Source organism: Camellia sinensis, chromosome 6 (assembly GCF_055761805.1).
Source record: "Camellia sinensis isolate YWXY chromosome 6, ASM5576180v1, whole genome shotgun sequence".
Classification (NCBI taxonomy): domain Eukaryota; kingdom Viridiplantae; phylum Streptophyta; class Magnoliopsida; order Ericales; family Theaceae; genus Camellia; species Camellia sinensis.
Window position 1 is genome coordinate 37,012,600 of NC_138966.1, and position 15,008 is coordinate 37,027,607.

The window sequence follows — 15,008 nt, forward strand, 5'->3', positions numbered from 1 at the left end:
AAAGAGTACTGCATAAACATATTTTGAAGTTAGATACGACTATTCTGAGGGGTGAGCATGGTCCAGATTAGTTCGGATTGGGATAAAATCAGGACCAATCCGTTATCTACGGTTCCTGAAAAATTGAAACCAATCCAGTCTATTTAAATAATGGAACCAATCTGTTTAAACATGGATTGGATCGATTTTGGACCACAGATTCACATAATTAAATAACAAAAAAAAATATAAAACATTTTAATTTCATAAAAACATAAACATAGCATCAAACAAAAGCAATAAACAAAAGCAATAAAACTGGATACACATTACACAAACCATAGTTCTCTTTTGTATTAAAACTAAACATAACATCAAACAAAAGCAATAAGAAAACGGGTTTAGCTTTTATATGAAATAAGAAATGATATTATGTGGGAAGGTCTATAATATAAATATAGATTATTTGTATACGGTCCGGATCGATTCCAATCCAGAACCGTGGGGTTCAATCCGAAACCAATCCATGGCCTATGGATTTTTAAATTTCCAATCCGAAACCGAACCACGAATTCAATAAACCAATCCAAACTTACTGGATTGGACTGGATCGGATCGGATCAGATTATAGATTATATGGATTTCTTGTTCGGTCATAACTATTCTAACAGATTTCTTTGTCTACAACATTCATGATTTTACTTCGCACTTACATTTTCAGTTCCAAGTACAACCTACCCATCATTTGTCTTATTTTTATTTTTATTTCTATTTTTTAAATTTTTACAAACCAAGGTGCTTGAGTTTCTCGACGTGTTTGATTGAAATCATTTTTAAAAAGTAAATAAGCCAAACTTGAATGCATTTTATTTATAATTTTTTGTTTTGTCGTAGCGGATCAGTATAAGATTATTTATAGCATATCCAATGGACTCTTTAAATGATGCTTGTTAGCTATTATAGTTAACATTATCATATTTCAGTCCTTTCAACAGGCTTGCTATTACAATAGTGATTTTAACAAAATTCTTCAAGGTTAGCGACATTTGAAGAGCTTTAGAAGGCTCTTTAAATATTTTGTGTCTATAGATAAGTAAAATAAAGAGTAGCATTGGAGTATATAAATAGCAAAAGAAATTAGACAAAATAAAAAATTATCTTTTTTTTATAGTTTAGCTAGTAAAAAATGAAGAGTACTATTGAAGTTTATCTTAAAAATATTCTGAGGATTATATAAATTAGACAATTAATTGCATAAAAAAAGTTATTTATTTAAGAAGTCACTTATTATTTAGTCACACCAGGCATACTTTTTATATTTAACTTCTTTTTAGCCAATGAGATTATTTGAAGATTGCTAAACTAAGGACTTTCAGAAAAAAAAAAACAAAATATTTAGGAAAAAAATTAAAATGCATAAATTAATTCATTTTTATTTAAATTCATACCACACTAAAATTTAAAACTGAATATTTTTTCCACACACATATGACCACTCTGGAAAAAAAAGAAAAAGAAAAAAAAAAGATGTGAAGATTCTTGGACTCTCTTCAGTTGGTTTTGCATTGAAGCCAATTTGAGAAGACATCGAGGGTTTCTGTGTCAGCTCTGTAATGCTTCTGGGTGAATTCAAGAAGAGTTGGCCAAGTGAAGTCTGGATATATCCTTGGATTATCACTATTCACCAATCCATTAGGTGGACTCACCACTTTGTCTATGTTTGGAGACAAAAAGAAGGTTAGAGACTTCCTTGGAACTTGTTTGTTTACCACTGCTCTGTGCAAGCAACTCTTGTAAATTCCATTTGATAGAGCCTGAAACATTTCCAAAGTTTTATGTATTGAAATTCAAGCTTATGCTAATAAACTTCATTAAAAGAAAGTTTAAAAAGATTCTCAGATATTTTGGATTTTTCATATGATTGAACACATGGTCCTCTGTCTCTAAATTCAAGTTTATCCTTAGCTTTTTGAAACCATCATTGACATTAGACACAAGGTCCTTGTCCTTAAATTTTCTTGTTCGTCTCTCAATGCATCCTTAATTATTGAATTATATTTCAAGATTCTCAAATGATTCAGTAGTTAAGAGTACACTGAGACATAAAGACAAAGGGATTAGATGACAAAGAATCCATAGCCATGTCAATCATTCAACAACGTTATAGAGTCAGAAAAATGGTTGCTAAAGTGATTTGGTAATGAAAAAAATACCTCGGTCACCAAATATGTTTTTTTTCTTGTGGAGGTAATATAAAATACAATTTCTAAAAGAAAAAAAAAGGGAAAGAAAATCATGCAGAACTATACGACATTTTGCAGTTTTTTCATTTGAAGACAAAACACCCGTCATTGTAGCAAGATTTACAAAAATATTATTGACACATAATTCTGTATAGATTGTATTATGTATGCAAATTCTATTTAACAATAGTTTTTTTTGTATATATATAAAAATTACCTAATAATTAAATGTCATTTTAATAGGGTCACATAACTCTGTATCTAAATTCTACATATTTGTGTGTTTGTTTATTATTATAATTTTTGAAGACTAGATCATTTGTTCCTAAATATTGGTGTTCCCAATGCCAAAACATCTATAACTATTAGATATGTTTCGAGATTTTTGAATATTCACATGATCCAATGACTGTAAATGTTTTGGGTGAGAGAAACAAAGATGACAATAGGCAAGACGGGAGAGAAAACTTTGTCCCCGCTTTGCTTTCTCATTAAGGACAAGAAATTGTCATCCTAAATTTAAAGTGAGAGGAAGCTTAGCCCTTTTTGGTTAGTTTTCAGACTATTTTTTACTCATAACCTTTTCCATATTCAATATTTGTTTATGTACTCACCATGAATGTGTCTCCAATGTTGACAACAAAAGCTTGTGAATTGGGAAGAATGGAGTGCCATTGTTGATCAATAAACACTTGAAGCCCACCAACATTGTCTTGATGAAGGATAGTGAGTGAATTTGGATCACGGTGAGGACCAGTTCCAAGAGTCTCATGAGGTTTAAGGCAAGGAGGGTAGTTGTTTAATCTCATTATTGACTCATTTCCTTTAAAGAATTCTCTTAAATGGGTTGGGCCCACTCCTAGGCTCATCCCCAATAGCTCCATGATTCTAAGTGAAAGAGTGTTCATTGCTTCACTATAATCTTGGTATATCCTTCTAAGAAAACACAAAAAACAACAAAAACAAAAACGAAAAAGCAAGTTTAGCTAAATAATAAATTGAGAGAGAGAGATAGACATGGCTTTGAATAATTAAGAGTATTTTTATTTTTAAATTTTTGGTTGTTTTGTTTTGTGTTTTCATTTTTGAGAAAACACAAAAAAAAAAAAAAAATAATAACTAAAAAATTATTTAACAAATAGTTACATTATATTTTTGACCCTTCATTGTGATGTACCTTTGTTGTACTCTTCGTTTTACATCAATAAAAAAAAAAAAAAAAAATTCTAATAAAAAAATATTTTTGAAAATGGTTTTCATTAAAGTTTTTTGAAGACTCACTTTAAATATCTAATGTTTTCAAGTGGGCAGTTTAAATTCAAAACAAAATCATCTTTAATAATGAAATTAACTCACTTACTTAAAATAATTTAAAACAGTACAACTACAAGAAATCTAGTACCTCTCTTGGTATCCATTAATAATATTCTGTTTTAATTCTTGTATCAATTTGATCTCAACAAATTCAATTGTATTGATTTTGCTCTTCAAATTTTCACTTTGTATTTTGAGAAATTAGAAAAAAAAAATTAAAGAAAAATATGATTCATTAAACAAGAATAAATAATTTCAAATCGGATGTTGAACCTTTAATTACTCTGAGATGTGTCACACTTGATTTCGGTTCAACTTTTAAAGGATTGTTATGAATTAGGGTAAATTGACATAATGTGAAAAATTCAAAAATAAAAATAGACTAATCAAAGTAACGCCAAACACAAATTACATGGACTATGGTTCCTTTCTTTGCTAATAAATATATATATTTAAAAGCTTTTTGAGAAACTTTTCTGACTACTTACTTTTGAAAAATATAAAAAAATTATAAAAATATAAATAATCTAAAATACTATGAAATATGAAAAGTTATTTTAAAATCCACCTCGAAAGAATTATATAGTGTAAATTTAAAGTTGATGAGATATGGACCACAATGAAAATGATTATTATTCATAAATATGTTTTTCTAGATATTTTTATGAGTTTATAGCATGGTTGAAAAATAATATCAGACTGATTGGTATTTCTAAAATTTTCATTGTTTTGTTTTCAAAAACACAAAAAAGAAAAAAAGGAAAGAAAACTATAACCAAATAGAACAATCTAAGTTTTTCATACCCGAATTGTCTAAAATCTTCACCCATTGTGTTGACCAAGTACTCTTCAACCACGTTTGATGATCCACCATCATCACAATACCTAAAAGAAAGAGTTTCTTTCCATGGAAGTTTGGAAGAGTATCTACCAGTAAAGCTACTAGCATATCCATGATAATCTCCAACTTTTCTTTGAGCTCTTTGTTTCTCTTTCAATGGCATATCAAAAAACAAGTCCATGTTCTTGTGAGCTTCATTGATAAGCTCTTCGCTAACTCCATGATTTATGACTAAGAAGAAGCCATGTTTCTTGCAAGCCTCATCGACAAGTCTAGTAGCAGTTGAGATAGAGAGGGGGTCACCAGAGAGGAAGGCTCCCAAGTCGATAGGCGGAACGAGCAGCGGTGGTGGCTCATGGAGGCTAGGTTTTTCGTGGTCCGGCCATATGAATTGTGGAGGTATGTTGAGTTCGTGTTTGAGAAGAGATGCGTCGAACACAGGAGGATTTGGGTGGTTTAGTGGCGGAGATGATGGTCGTGGGGGTGGAAGAGGAGGAGGCATTGTTTTGGTGTTGTTAAGACTTGAGAGAGATGGTTGTAAAAGAGAGAGAGGACAAAGATATTGATGAAAGGAAAAAATTACAAGCCCATTTTATAGACTCAATTTTTACACCTAGTGATGTGTCAACAAAAAAATAGGTTGATGATTAGATAATAAATAAGAGAGAGAGTTAACTTAAATATGGGACCCACATGGTGTGAGTTTCACACTCATGTGAGACATTAAGTAGAACTTTTGGAGTCTGTAGCATTACTCTTTAATAACAAAAATGCTGAAGATCCCAAAAATTCTACCAAATCTATCACTTGGGTGTGGGACCCACATGGGACCCATAAGGCGTGGATCCCACACCCATGTGAAATATTTAGTAAAAATTTTGGTAGAACTTTTAGAATTTCTAGCATTACTCATTTAATAAAGTGCCACATCATTGAGTCATCACGAACCTTATTTTGATATAAGTCATTCATTTTTTTAATTTTTACTATATAGAATATTCATGTAAAGAAAATCACATTGATTTTTAGCAAAATAATTTTTTTATTATCTATTTTTAAAATATGAACAATAAATATTATTTAGAAAACAAACTAATCAGATTTTGAAGAAAAAAATGGTAAAATTATATAATTATAGTTATCAAATTAATATAATTTTTTTCATAAATACAATATACATTAAAATATTAAAAGTAATAATTAAATTAGGTCCATAATGAACTCCAATAGAATTTGAGTGGAGTTGGATTTATTTAATTAATAATTATATAATGTTAGTAAAAATATTATGACTTCTTTGACGTTGAAAATCTCAATATAATTTTCTCATATTTTTTGAAATTTTTAACACTTAAAATACACATGTCATTTTGTGATTAGTCTAAAATCTAATTTATATAAATTAAATTAATTTTTAAATCCACTTAATCATTGCCAATAATAAATTAGTATTGTCTTCTTAAATTTTGCATTTTCAAAACTTACAATGATGTAATTACAATTTTTAGTTTCAATGGTTATGGTATGAAATCTATATCCATATCTATAATTCTATCTATAATATTATGTAAAAATATTATTGGTTAATTTTTAAATCCTCTTAATTATTGTCAATAATATATTAGTATTACTTCTTTCAATTTTGTGATTTCAAAAATGCAATGATGTAATTACTATTTTTAATTTCAATAGTTATGGTATGAAATCTATAGCTATGTTTATATTTCTATCTATACTATTATATAAAAATATTATTCGTTAATTTTTAAATAATCTTAATTATTGTCAATAATATATTAGTATTATTTCATTAAATTTTGTGATTTCAAAACATGCAATGATATAATTACTATTTTAGTTTCAATGGTTATGGTTTGAAATTCATATCTATATCTATACTTCTATCTATACTATTATATAAAAATATTATTGGATAATTTTTAAATCCTCTTAATTTTTGTCAATAATATATTAGTATTATTTCCTTAAATTTTGTGACTTCAAAACATACAATGATGTAATTACTATTTTAGTTTCAATGGTTAGGGTATGAAATTCATATCTATATATATACTTCTATCTACACTATTATATAAAAATATTATTGGTTAATTTTTAAATTCTCTTAATCATTGTCATTAATATATTAGTATTATTTCCTTAAATTTTGTGATTTCAAAACATGCAATGATGTAATTACTATTTTAGTTTCAATGGTTATGGTATAAAATTCGTATCTATATCTATACTTCTATCTATACTATTATATAAATATATTATTGGTTAATTTTTAAATCCTCTTAATTATTGTCAATAATATATTAGTATTATTTCCTTAAATTTTGTGATTTCAAAACATGCAATGATGTGATTACTATTTTGGTTTCAATGGTTAAGGTATGAAATTCATATCTATATATATACTTCTATTTATACTATTATATAAAAATATTATTGGTTAATTTTAAAATCCTCTTAATCATTGTCAATAGTATATTAGTATTGTTTCTTTCAATTTTGTGATTTCAAAAATGCAATGATATAATTACTATTTTTAATTTCAATGGTTATGGTATGAAATCTATATCTATATTTATACTTCTATCCATACTATTAGATGAAAATATTATTGGTTAATTTTTAAATCCTCTTAATTATTGTCAATAATATATTAGTATTATTTCCTTAAATTTTGTATTTTCAAAACATGCAATGATGTAATTGCTATTTTAGTTTTAATGGTTATGGTATGAAATTCATATCTTTATCTACACTTCTATCTATACTATTATATAAAAATATTATTGGTTAATTTTTAAATCCTCTTAATCATTGTCAATAATATATTAGTATTATATCTTTTAATTTTGTGATTTCAAAAATGCATTGATGTAATTACTATTTTTAATTTCAGTGGTTATGGTATGAAATCTATATTTATATTTATACTTCTATCTATACTATTATATAAAAATATTATTGGTTAATTTTTAAATCCTCTTAATTATTGCCAATAATATATTAGTATTATTTCCTTTACTTTTGTGATTTCAAAACATGCAATGATATAATTACTATTTTAGTTTTAATGGTTGTGGTATGAAATTCATATCTATATCTATATTTCTACCTACACTATTATGTAAAAATATTGTTGGTTAATTTTTAAATCATCTTAATCATTATCAATAATATATTGGTATTATTTCTTTAAATTTTGTGATTTAAAAAATGCAGTGATTTAATTACTATTTTTAATTTCAATGGTTATGGTATGAAATCTATATCTATATTTATTCTTCTATCGATACTATTATATAAAAATATTATTAATTAATTTTTAAATTCTCTTAATTATTGTCAGTAATATATTAGTATTATTTCCTTTAATTTTGTGATTTCAAAACATAATTACTATTTTTAGTTTCAATGGTTATGGTATGAAATCTATATTTATATATATACTTCTATCTATGCTCTTATGTAAAAATATTATTGGTTAATTTTTAAATTCTCTTAATCAATGCCAATAATATATTAGTATTATTTCCTTAAATTTTGTGATTTCAAATCATGAATGATGTGATTACTAATTTTAGTTTCAATGAAATAAAACTATTGGCACATCAAGCTATATATCTAATTTTAAATCTGTAACATCCCCCAAAATGTAACAATAAAACCATCTCATGTTATTTATTAAATTATAATACAATTCTGAATAAAGTACCCATCCATTCTTATGCGTGACAACCCCATTACGTATTATATTTGACATTTAATTAATTAAGGAGATTTGGATTTTAATTAGCCGTTTTTTGAAATAATTTTGGGGTTACAAGGATTATGGAGCCCAATGGGTAAGTGATTTTAATAATGATTTATTTTGGTATTGGAAAATTGAAGGTCCAAATGGCTTAAAATAGCTTAAGGAAGTAAAATCAATTAGTTGAATCAGTTTGATTTCAATTATTGATCCATTTGGGAGCTTAATTAAATATCTGATTCAGCTTCAATTTAGTTTAGTAAAATTAAGATTTGATTAATTGGGTTCGAATTAGAATTAATTAATTAATTATGTTATAAGGTTTGAGAAATTATGATTATTATGAATTAGGGATTTTGGGTCTGACTTGAAATTGATGGCCTTAATGATTTGAGAAACTAAAATTGATGATGATAATAAGTTTTATTTGATATTTGGAGCCTTTAGAATATTTTTCATTTTTCTTCTCCATCAACTGAACGAAGAACATGTAACAACCAGAAATACTTTTTTTTTTTCTTGCTTTTTTGTTCCCTTTTTTTGTAATCTGTTACACAACTGCTTATATTTTTGATATCATTGGAAATTGTTGCTCCCCCGTTCGTGTTGCTTGTGGATGAACTGAACAGGGTTGCTTCACTATATTTGGTTAACTCAGTGGACCTACTGTCTAGTAGTTGGTTGTATCCGGTTTAGCTTGGACAAGCTTTTATCAAAATATAGACAAAACAGAGCACAACATTTTTGACTGGAATTGTGTGATTTTGGTACCTAATCCAGCAGAAACAGAGCACAGCATTTGAACTTATTAATTTATTTTTTATTTTTTATTTTTTATTTTTATTTTGTCTTTGAAATCTGTTACCAATTCTTGTTTTTGTTGTGATCTGGGACTATTTGTTGTTGTTTGCTCCTTCACCAGGCAATAGTTCTGAAGGAAAATGCAAAACCAAAAAAATTATGTGCTGTAACCTCACTACCATTTCGAATAACAATCCACTTGTTTGGTTTCGTTTTTTTGAAAACAGTTTTCAAAAAATTTTACTTTCTTATTTTTCACGTTTTTTTGTTTTTAATGAATTTTTTTAATATTTTAAGAATTTTTTTTTTAATTTTTAGATATACCTAACATAAATATACCTAAAAAGTAAAAATTTGTGAAAAAAATCTTTTAAAAATTCACTAAATACTAAAAATATAAAAAAATATGATAATTCAATACATTTTTTGTATTTTTATATATTTAATAATTTTTTAAAATATTTTTTCATAAATTTTTTACTTTTTAAATATATCTAAGTAAGGTGCATCTAAAAAACTAAAAAAAATGTTTAAAATTTTAAAAATATTCACTAAAAACAAAAAAACACAAAAAATAAAAAACTCAATTTTTAAAAAATTTAATCCAAAAAATTCAAACCAAACACACTGAATTGTGTGCCTAGAAAATATAAGAGCTACTTTCTATTTTCAGAACCTCATTAATCAACAAAAACAACGTATAGAACTTGGTTTTAAGTAGTTGTGCCTTAGCTTGAGCTGTCTATTACTTCGTATAATTGTTTATGCCCGCGCTTCAATGTAATCATAATTAAATGCTCATTGACTTGAGGCAGGAATGAGTTTATTACGAACAAGTTAACCAACTGAACAACTCCTTTTAGTTGCGAATGTTGGTTTCCTTTTTTATTATTATAATGTGTTAATTTTAGTCTTTTTAATTATCTTGGATTAGTAACACTTTCCTAACTGTTGAAGGAAAAACAATGACCATTCTTTGTCAATTCTCTTGGATTAGGTCCACTGGAGATTGTTGCTTATGTGTATGCAATCCTATATGAGTATGCGAGTGTATATGCATTCGTATGTGTGTTATTGTATTTATGCCATAAACAGCAGTGCTAAGCCAATTATGTAGTTAAGTGCAGAGGGTATATGCTAACAAATCCTGTAGGACATAACCATCTCATTACCACACATATGATATATGACAAACACACAAGTTATTCATGAAGATGTACCATACATTGTCTTACACCTTGTAATGCCCCCAAAATAATACAATAAAGATAACTCATATGCGGAATAAATATGAGCAACAACATATTTTCATATATCAGAGTTCACTGTTTAACAACCAGTTAAATGCCATGTAGGTTTACATCTTTTCAAATCATTGCTTGGTTACACAAATTGAGTCTCGCTCATTACATCTTAAGTCCTTGGTTTTACAAATAACAAACATACATACATAAGGCATAATTAAGAAGCTCTTGCTTCTCGAAAGTTCATCCATGCTATTGCCTTGCAGGAAACATCTCACCTGCACCTGAAAATGGTATTCCCGTATAGGGTGAGCCAACAGCCCAGTAGAGATAATCTAATACAATATATGAGGTTTAGCAAAGGTATAAATACTACGTGCATAAACAATACCGATACTAAAATATCCACAAGGCTTGCATATTCATATGCCATTAAGACCAAACCTCATTCCATTTTTCCTTCAATTCATTTCCAGTTCATATACGCTACTCAATTCATGAGTTAAATTCATTATCTTTCAACAACCAAAATGAGACTACAACTCAATGGTTTTCCAACTATGCAAAACACACATACACTCCAAACCTGCCATTTTACAGATATTTTGTCCGAAGGAATCGACACCCATTTATATATGAAATTTCTGGTCTTTCACTTAGGACACTCTGGCCAACTTGCTTTAAATAGAGTCCATCCCCTTTCTCTTCCTAAATAAATATACATATGTAATCTATTTATAAACATAATCACATATGGAGTAAATCACATTTCTCCTCCCAATAAACATACATATGCCATATATTTATAACATGGTCATATTCAATGACATCAACAATGAATTAGTATTAAATCGCCGAATCCTCATATAATTTCTACAACAATCATAGCTATCCTTTATCGATAGCCTAATGCAATTATTTCTAAAGAGATGTTCAATATCAAAATAGATTGTTTATTCAAAACTTCTATAGGTGAGATAATACATATCCAATATCACCATTTATAATCACAACCTTCCAATTTCACATTTTCGATGTTAATCCCAATTATTTATGCAAGATAATGATTTAATCAAATTTGGGCAAAAAAATCCCCCTTTTACCAATTCTCAATGCAAACACCAAAAATAACTATTTTGACACAACATGATCTCATATTCAAGCCTCATACTCATTTACCCCGTATTCCTCAAAAACTCCTCTTTTCCTTATAACACCCAAATCTTAGATTTGTCCAAACCACAACCAAATCTCATCATCTATACACAATAGCAAATAACTAAGCTAAAAACCATATTAGAGTGTAGAAAATCCCTACCTCAAGTGTAGAAAACCCAAGCAATAAGGTGGAACTTCAAAGATGACTTCTTGGATCAAAATGAAGCTCTTGTAGCCCTCTACCCTTTTCCAAAGACCCTAGGGTGAAGGGATCCTTAGATCTAGGTGTATTTGTAGAGAGAAGTCAAATCCTAGAGAGAGAATGAACTGATTTAGGGTTTTTGAGTGAAAAGGGATAAAAAAAAATGAAGCAAAACGGCGCTGCTGTGAACTGATGTGCACCAGGCTCGCTCGAGCGAAGGAGTTCTCGCTCGAGTAACCAGACACAAAAAGGTCGCCTTGCTCGAGCATAGAATGCAAAGATTCAAGTCTGCCATGGATGCAGACGCACGCTCGAGCGTAAGAAGCCTCGCTCGAACGAAAAAACATTTTCACAGGGCTCGCTCGAGCACAAGAAGCCTCGCTTGAGCGAAGAAACATTTTCACAAGGCTCTCTCAAGGGCAAGAAGCCTCGCTCGAGCGAAGAGGCCAAAATCTGGGCAACAACCATTTGTACCAAAAGACAACCAACCTGTTCTAAACTCGCCCAACAAGTCCCAAAACTCAAATTCAAAGAATTAAAGGGAGGAAACAAGACATAGACAACAACAATATACAATCACGGAACTCGAGTTCGGAACACAATAAGCGTCGGGTAAAATCGGGATCGCTATAACTTCCCCCTTAAAGAATTTCGTCCCTGAAATTTTGGTACAAGTTTCAAAACCATGATTTTTCAATTTTCAAAATGATTACAATTCAATTCTCGTTATCATGATCCATCCACCGGTCATTCCATCCATTCTCAAGAGCTCAATTTCACCAAAAATAGCTCAACATATATTACCAATATGCATCTTCCGAAATTTAGCTAATTTCAACACATACATCTCATGCTTTTCAAAACATATTCAATGTTTATGACAAGTTTACAATTTCCCTAAAACTTAAGTAACATATACAATGTTCTCATTAATTTAAAACATACATAATGTTCACATTAAACTTGCATTTCCGAAACACATGCAACCTTTACAATGCTTTCATAATCCAAAACATGTACAATGTTTTTATAGCTTATAAACAAAGCCAAAATTCCGACATGCATTCAAACATCAATAAATAAGTTTGGATATTTCTCTCGGACTTCCAATTCACGCTCCCACGTTGCTTCCTCAACCCCATGATGTTTCCACATTACTTTGACCAAGGGAATCGTCTTGCCTTGCAAGACTTGGTCCCGTCTATCCAAGACTCTTACCGGTCTCTCATCATACGAGACATCCTCATCTACCTCTAAGTCGGCCTAATCCAATACGTACAACGAATCCGGCTCATATTTTCGAAGCATACAAATATGAAACACGTCACGAGCCCCAAAAATTTGTGGCGGTAACGCTAAACGATAAGCAACCTCTCCAATCTGTTCAAGGATCTCAAAAGGGCCAATAAACCGAGGGGACAACTTCCCACTCTTCCCAAACCTCATCAAACCCCGTCTAGGTGATATTTTCAAAAAGATATGATCACCCACCTCAAAAGACAAAGGTCTCCTCTTACGGTTGTAGACACCCCATTTTTGACCGACCTTGAGACTCAGACGTCACCAGTTGAGCACTTGGTGATATTGCATAATGTGCTCGTTCAGAAGTTTCAGAGTCTTGGCTGCGAGCCCTGCCTCCGGACTTCCGAACCCTCTTCTGTGCCTTGCCTCGGTTTGCGAACCAGACTCGGTTTTCTCTGTTTCTTCTCCTGAGGGGAGGGAGAGGTCCCGTAGACCATATCTCAGTGGCCATGGGCTACATTTTGTGGCCGTAGGCCATTTTGCCCATTTCGGAGCCCGGTTCCGATTTTTCGGGACCGTTGGCCGTATGCCTCAGTTCGGGACCGCCTAACCGTCTCCGTTTGCTCCAGTTTTTGGCATACATCTTGTTTGCTCCCTTTTGAGGGACACTGGGGTCTCAGAAACCCACTTCGTGGCCGAATGCCACTTTCGGTGCTTAATAGCCCATTTTCGGGACCCCGAACTGCGTGTTTTGGCCCCCGAGCATCCGTTTTGTATCGGTTTTTGTTCATTTTTGGCAGGTACCTCCGTTTTATCACCAGGAAGGTCACTGGAGGGTGGGAGGCCAGCAATTATCTTAGCAACCAGTTATATTCCATTTTCGCCCTCCAGTGCCCGTTTTTCTAACTTCCGAGCCAATGTTGAACACCTTGGGGCCACTTCCTTCAACCCCAAACCACATATTTGTGATGTACACACATGGGAGGACACCAAAAGTTGGTGGGAGGCCAGCAATTTTGCCGAAAAGCCAACTTCTTTTTGGTCAAAAGTGGTTCAGCATGAATCCGGGAAGGAGAAAAATCTGCGCGGCTTCACCGAAACGGGCGTAACTCTTTACACAAGAGGAATTAAGATATGAGGCCACCACCATTGGAAAGCTTACTTCTGGGGCTTCATTTTTCACTCAAGAATCTCCTAAGTCCAAGTCAGGGGAGATGTGGTTGGTTGAAGTCTGGTTGGACCGAATCTGCGCGGCTTCACGGAAAAGGGCATAACTTTTTCTACAGGAGGAATTTTAATGCAAGGTTTGCGCCATTGGAAAGCTAACTTCTGGGGCTTCACCCTAGGGGGTGGCCGGCCACCTGCAGCCAAAATACCTGGCCGGCCATTTTCCTCACTGTGTGTGCTTTCCAGCTGTGCCTTGGTTTTCCCCTAAAAATATCTATATCCGGGGGACCCTTTTGGAGGGAAAAGAAGGCTCATTTTGGCTCCACTTTGGCCTAGGGTCTTCTCTCCCTCTCTTGCATTTTTTGCTGGCCTCCCAACTCAAGAAAAGGGGTTACAAGAGTTGCTTTGAAGATATACACACATATCACCCCATTTCCTTCAAGTTTTGGGCTCCATTTCTTCATCATCTTCAAGCTCTACCATCACCACTCCATTTCAGCAGCAAGGGGAGGAACTCCAGCAGCTTAGAATCATCAAAGTTGGTCCAAGAAGCAACAAAAGCATTGGTCTTCAAGGGATGAGTAGGATTTCCTCCTTTTTGGTCCATTTCTTGCACCTTTTGTAAGCCATACATGCTTATTGATTTGAGCTCCGACCAAAACTGAAAAGGTCATTTTTTTGAGCTCATTTTCTTGTTTCATTAAGGGCTCAACCCGGTTTGAGCCCTCCATATTGCACTTGCTTCAATATCCTCCTTGAATGCCATTTTCTTGCATGCTTTGGCAGCCTATCATGCTTCTTTTTTGGTCTTTTTACAGGCCTAGAAATAGTCTTATTTTGACCTTCTTAACATGTTTCATTAAGGGTCTTTGGCCGTTTGTGGAATATTTTGTATACTTTGTGTTATAGCCTCTTTTGAGCCTCATTTTGCATTGCATTTCTAGCATGTTTGTATACTGTTTTGGAGTTTTTACAGTTCTGTAAATATGCTTATTTTTGGTCCCTCTTCAATGTTGTAGAAGGGAATTTTTCAGTTTGGGCTTTGCATATA

General features: G+C 31.3%; 1 protein-coding gene across 1 annotated transcript; it reads right to left on the reverse strand.

The window, feature by feature from the left end:
* Nucleotides 1-1,529: 1,529 nt before the first annotated feature.
* LOC114307444 (gibberellin 20 oxidase 1-D-like) lies at nt 1,530-14,440 on the reverse strand. The gene is made up of 4 exons (XM_082876056.1): nt 14,410-14,440; nt 4,341-4,821; nt 2,837-3,158; nt 1,530-1,793 (listed from the first exon to the last, which is right to left on the reverse strand). Exons 1-4 carry the CDS (start codon nt 14,438-14,440, stop codon nt 1,530-1,532), a joined length of 1,098 nt encoding a protein of 365 aa, XP_082732182.1.
* Nucleotides 14,441-15,008: the final 568 nt, after the last annotated feature.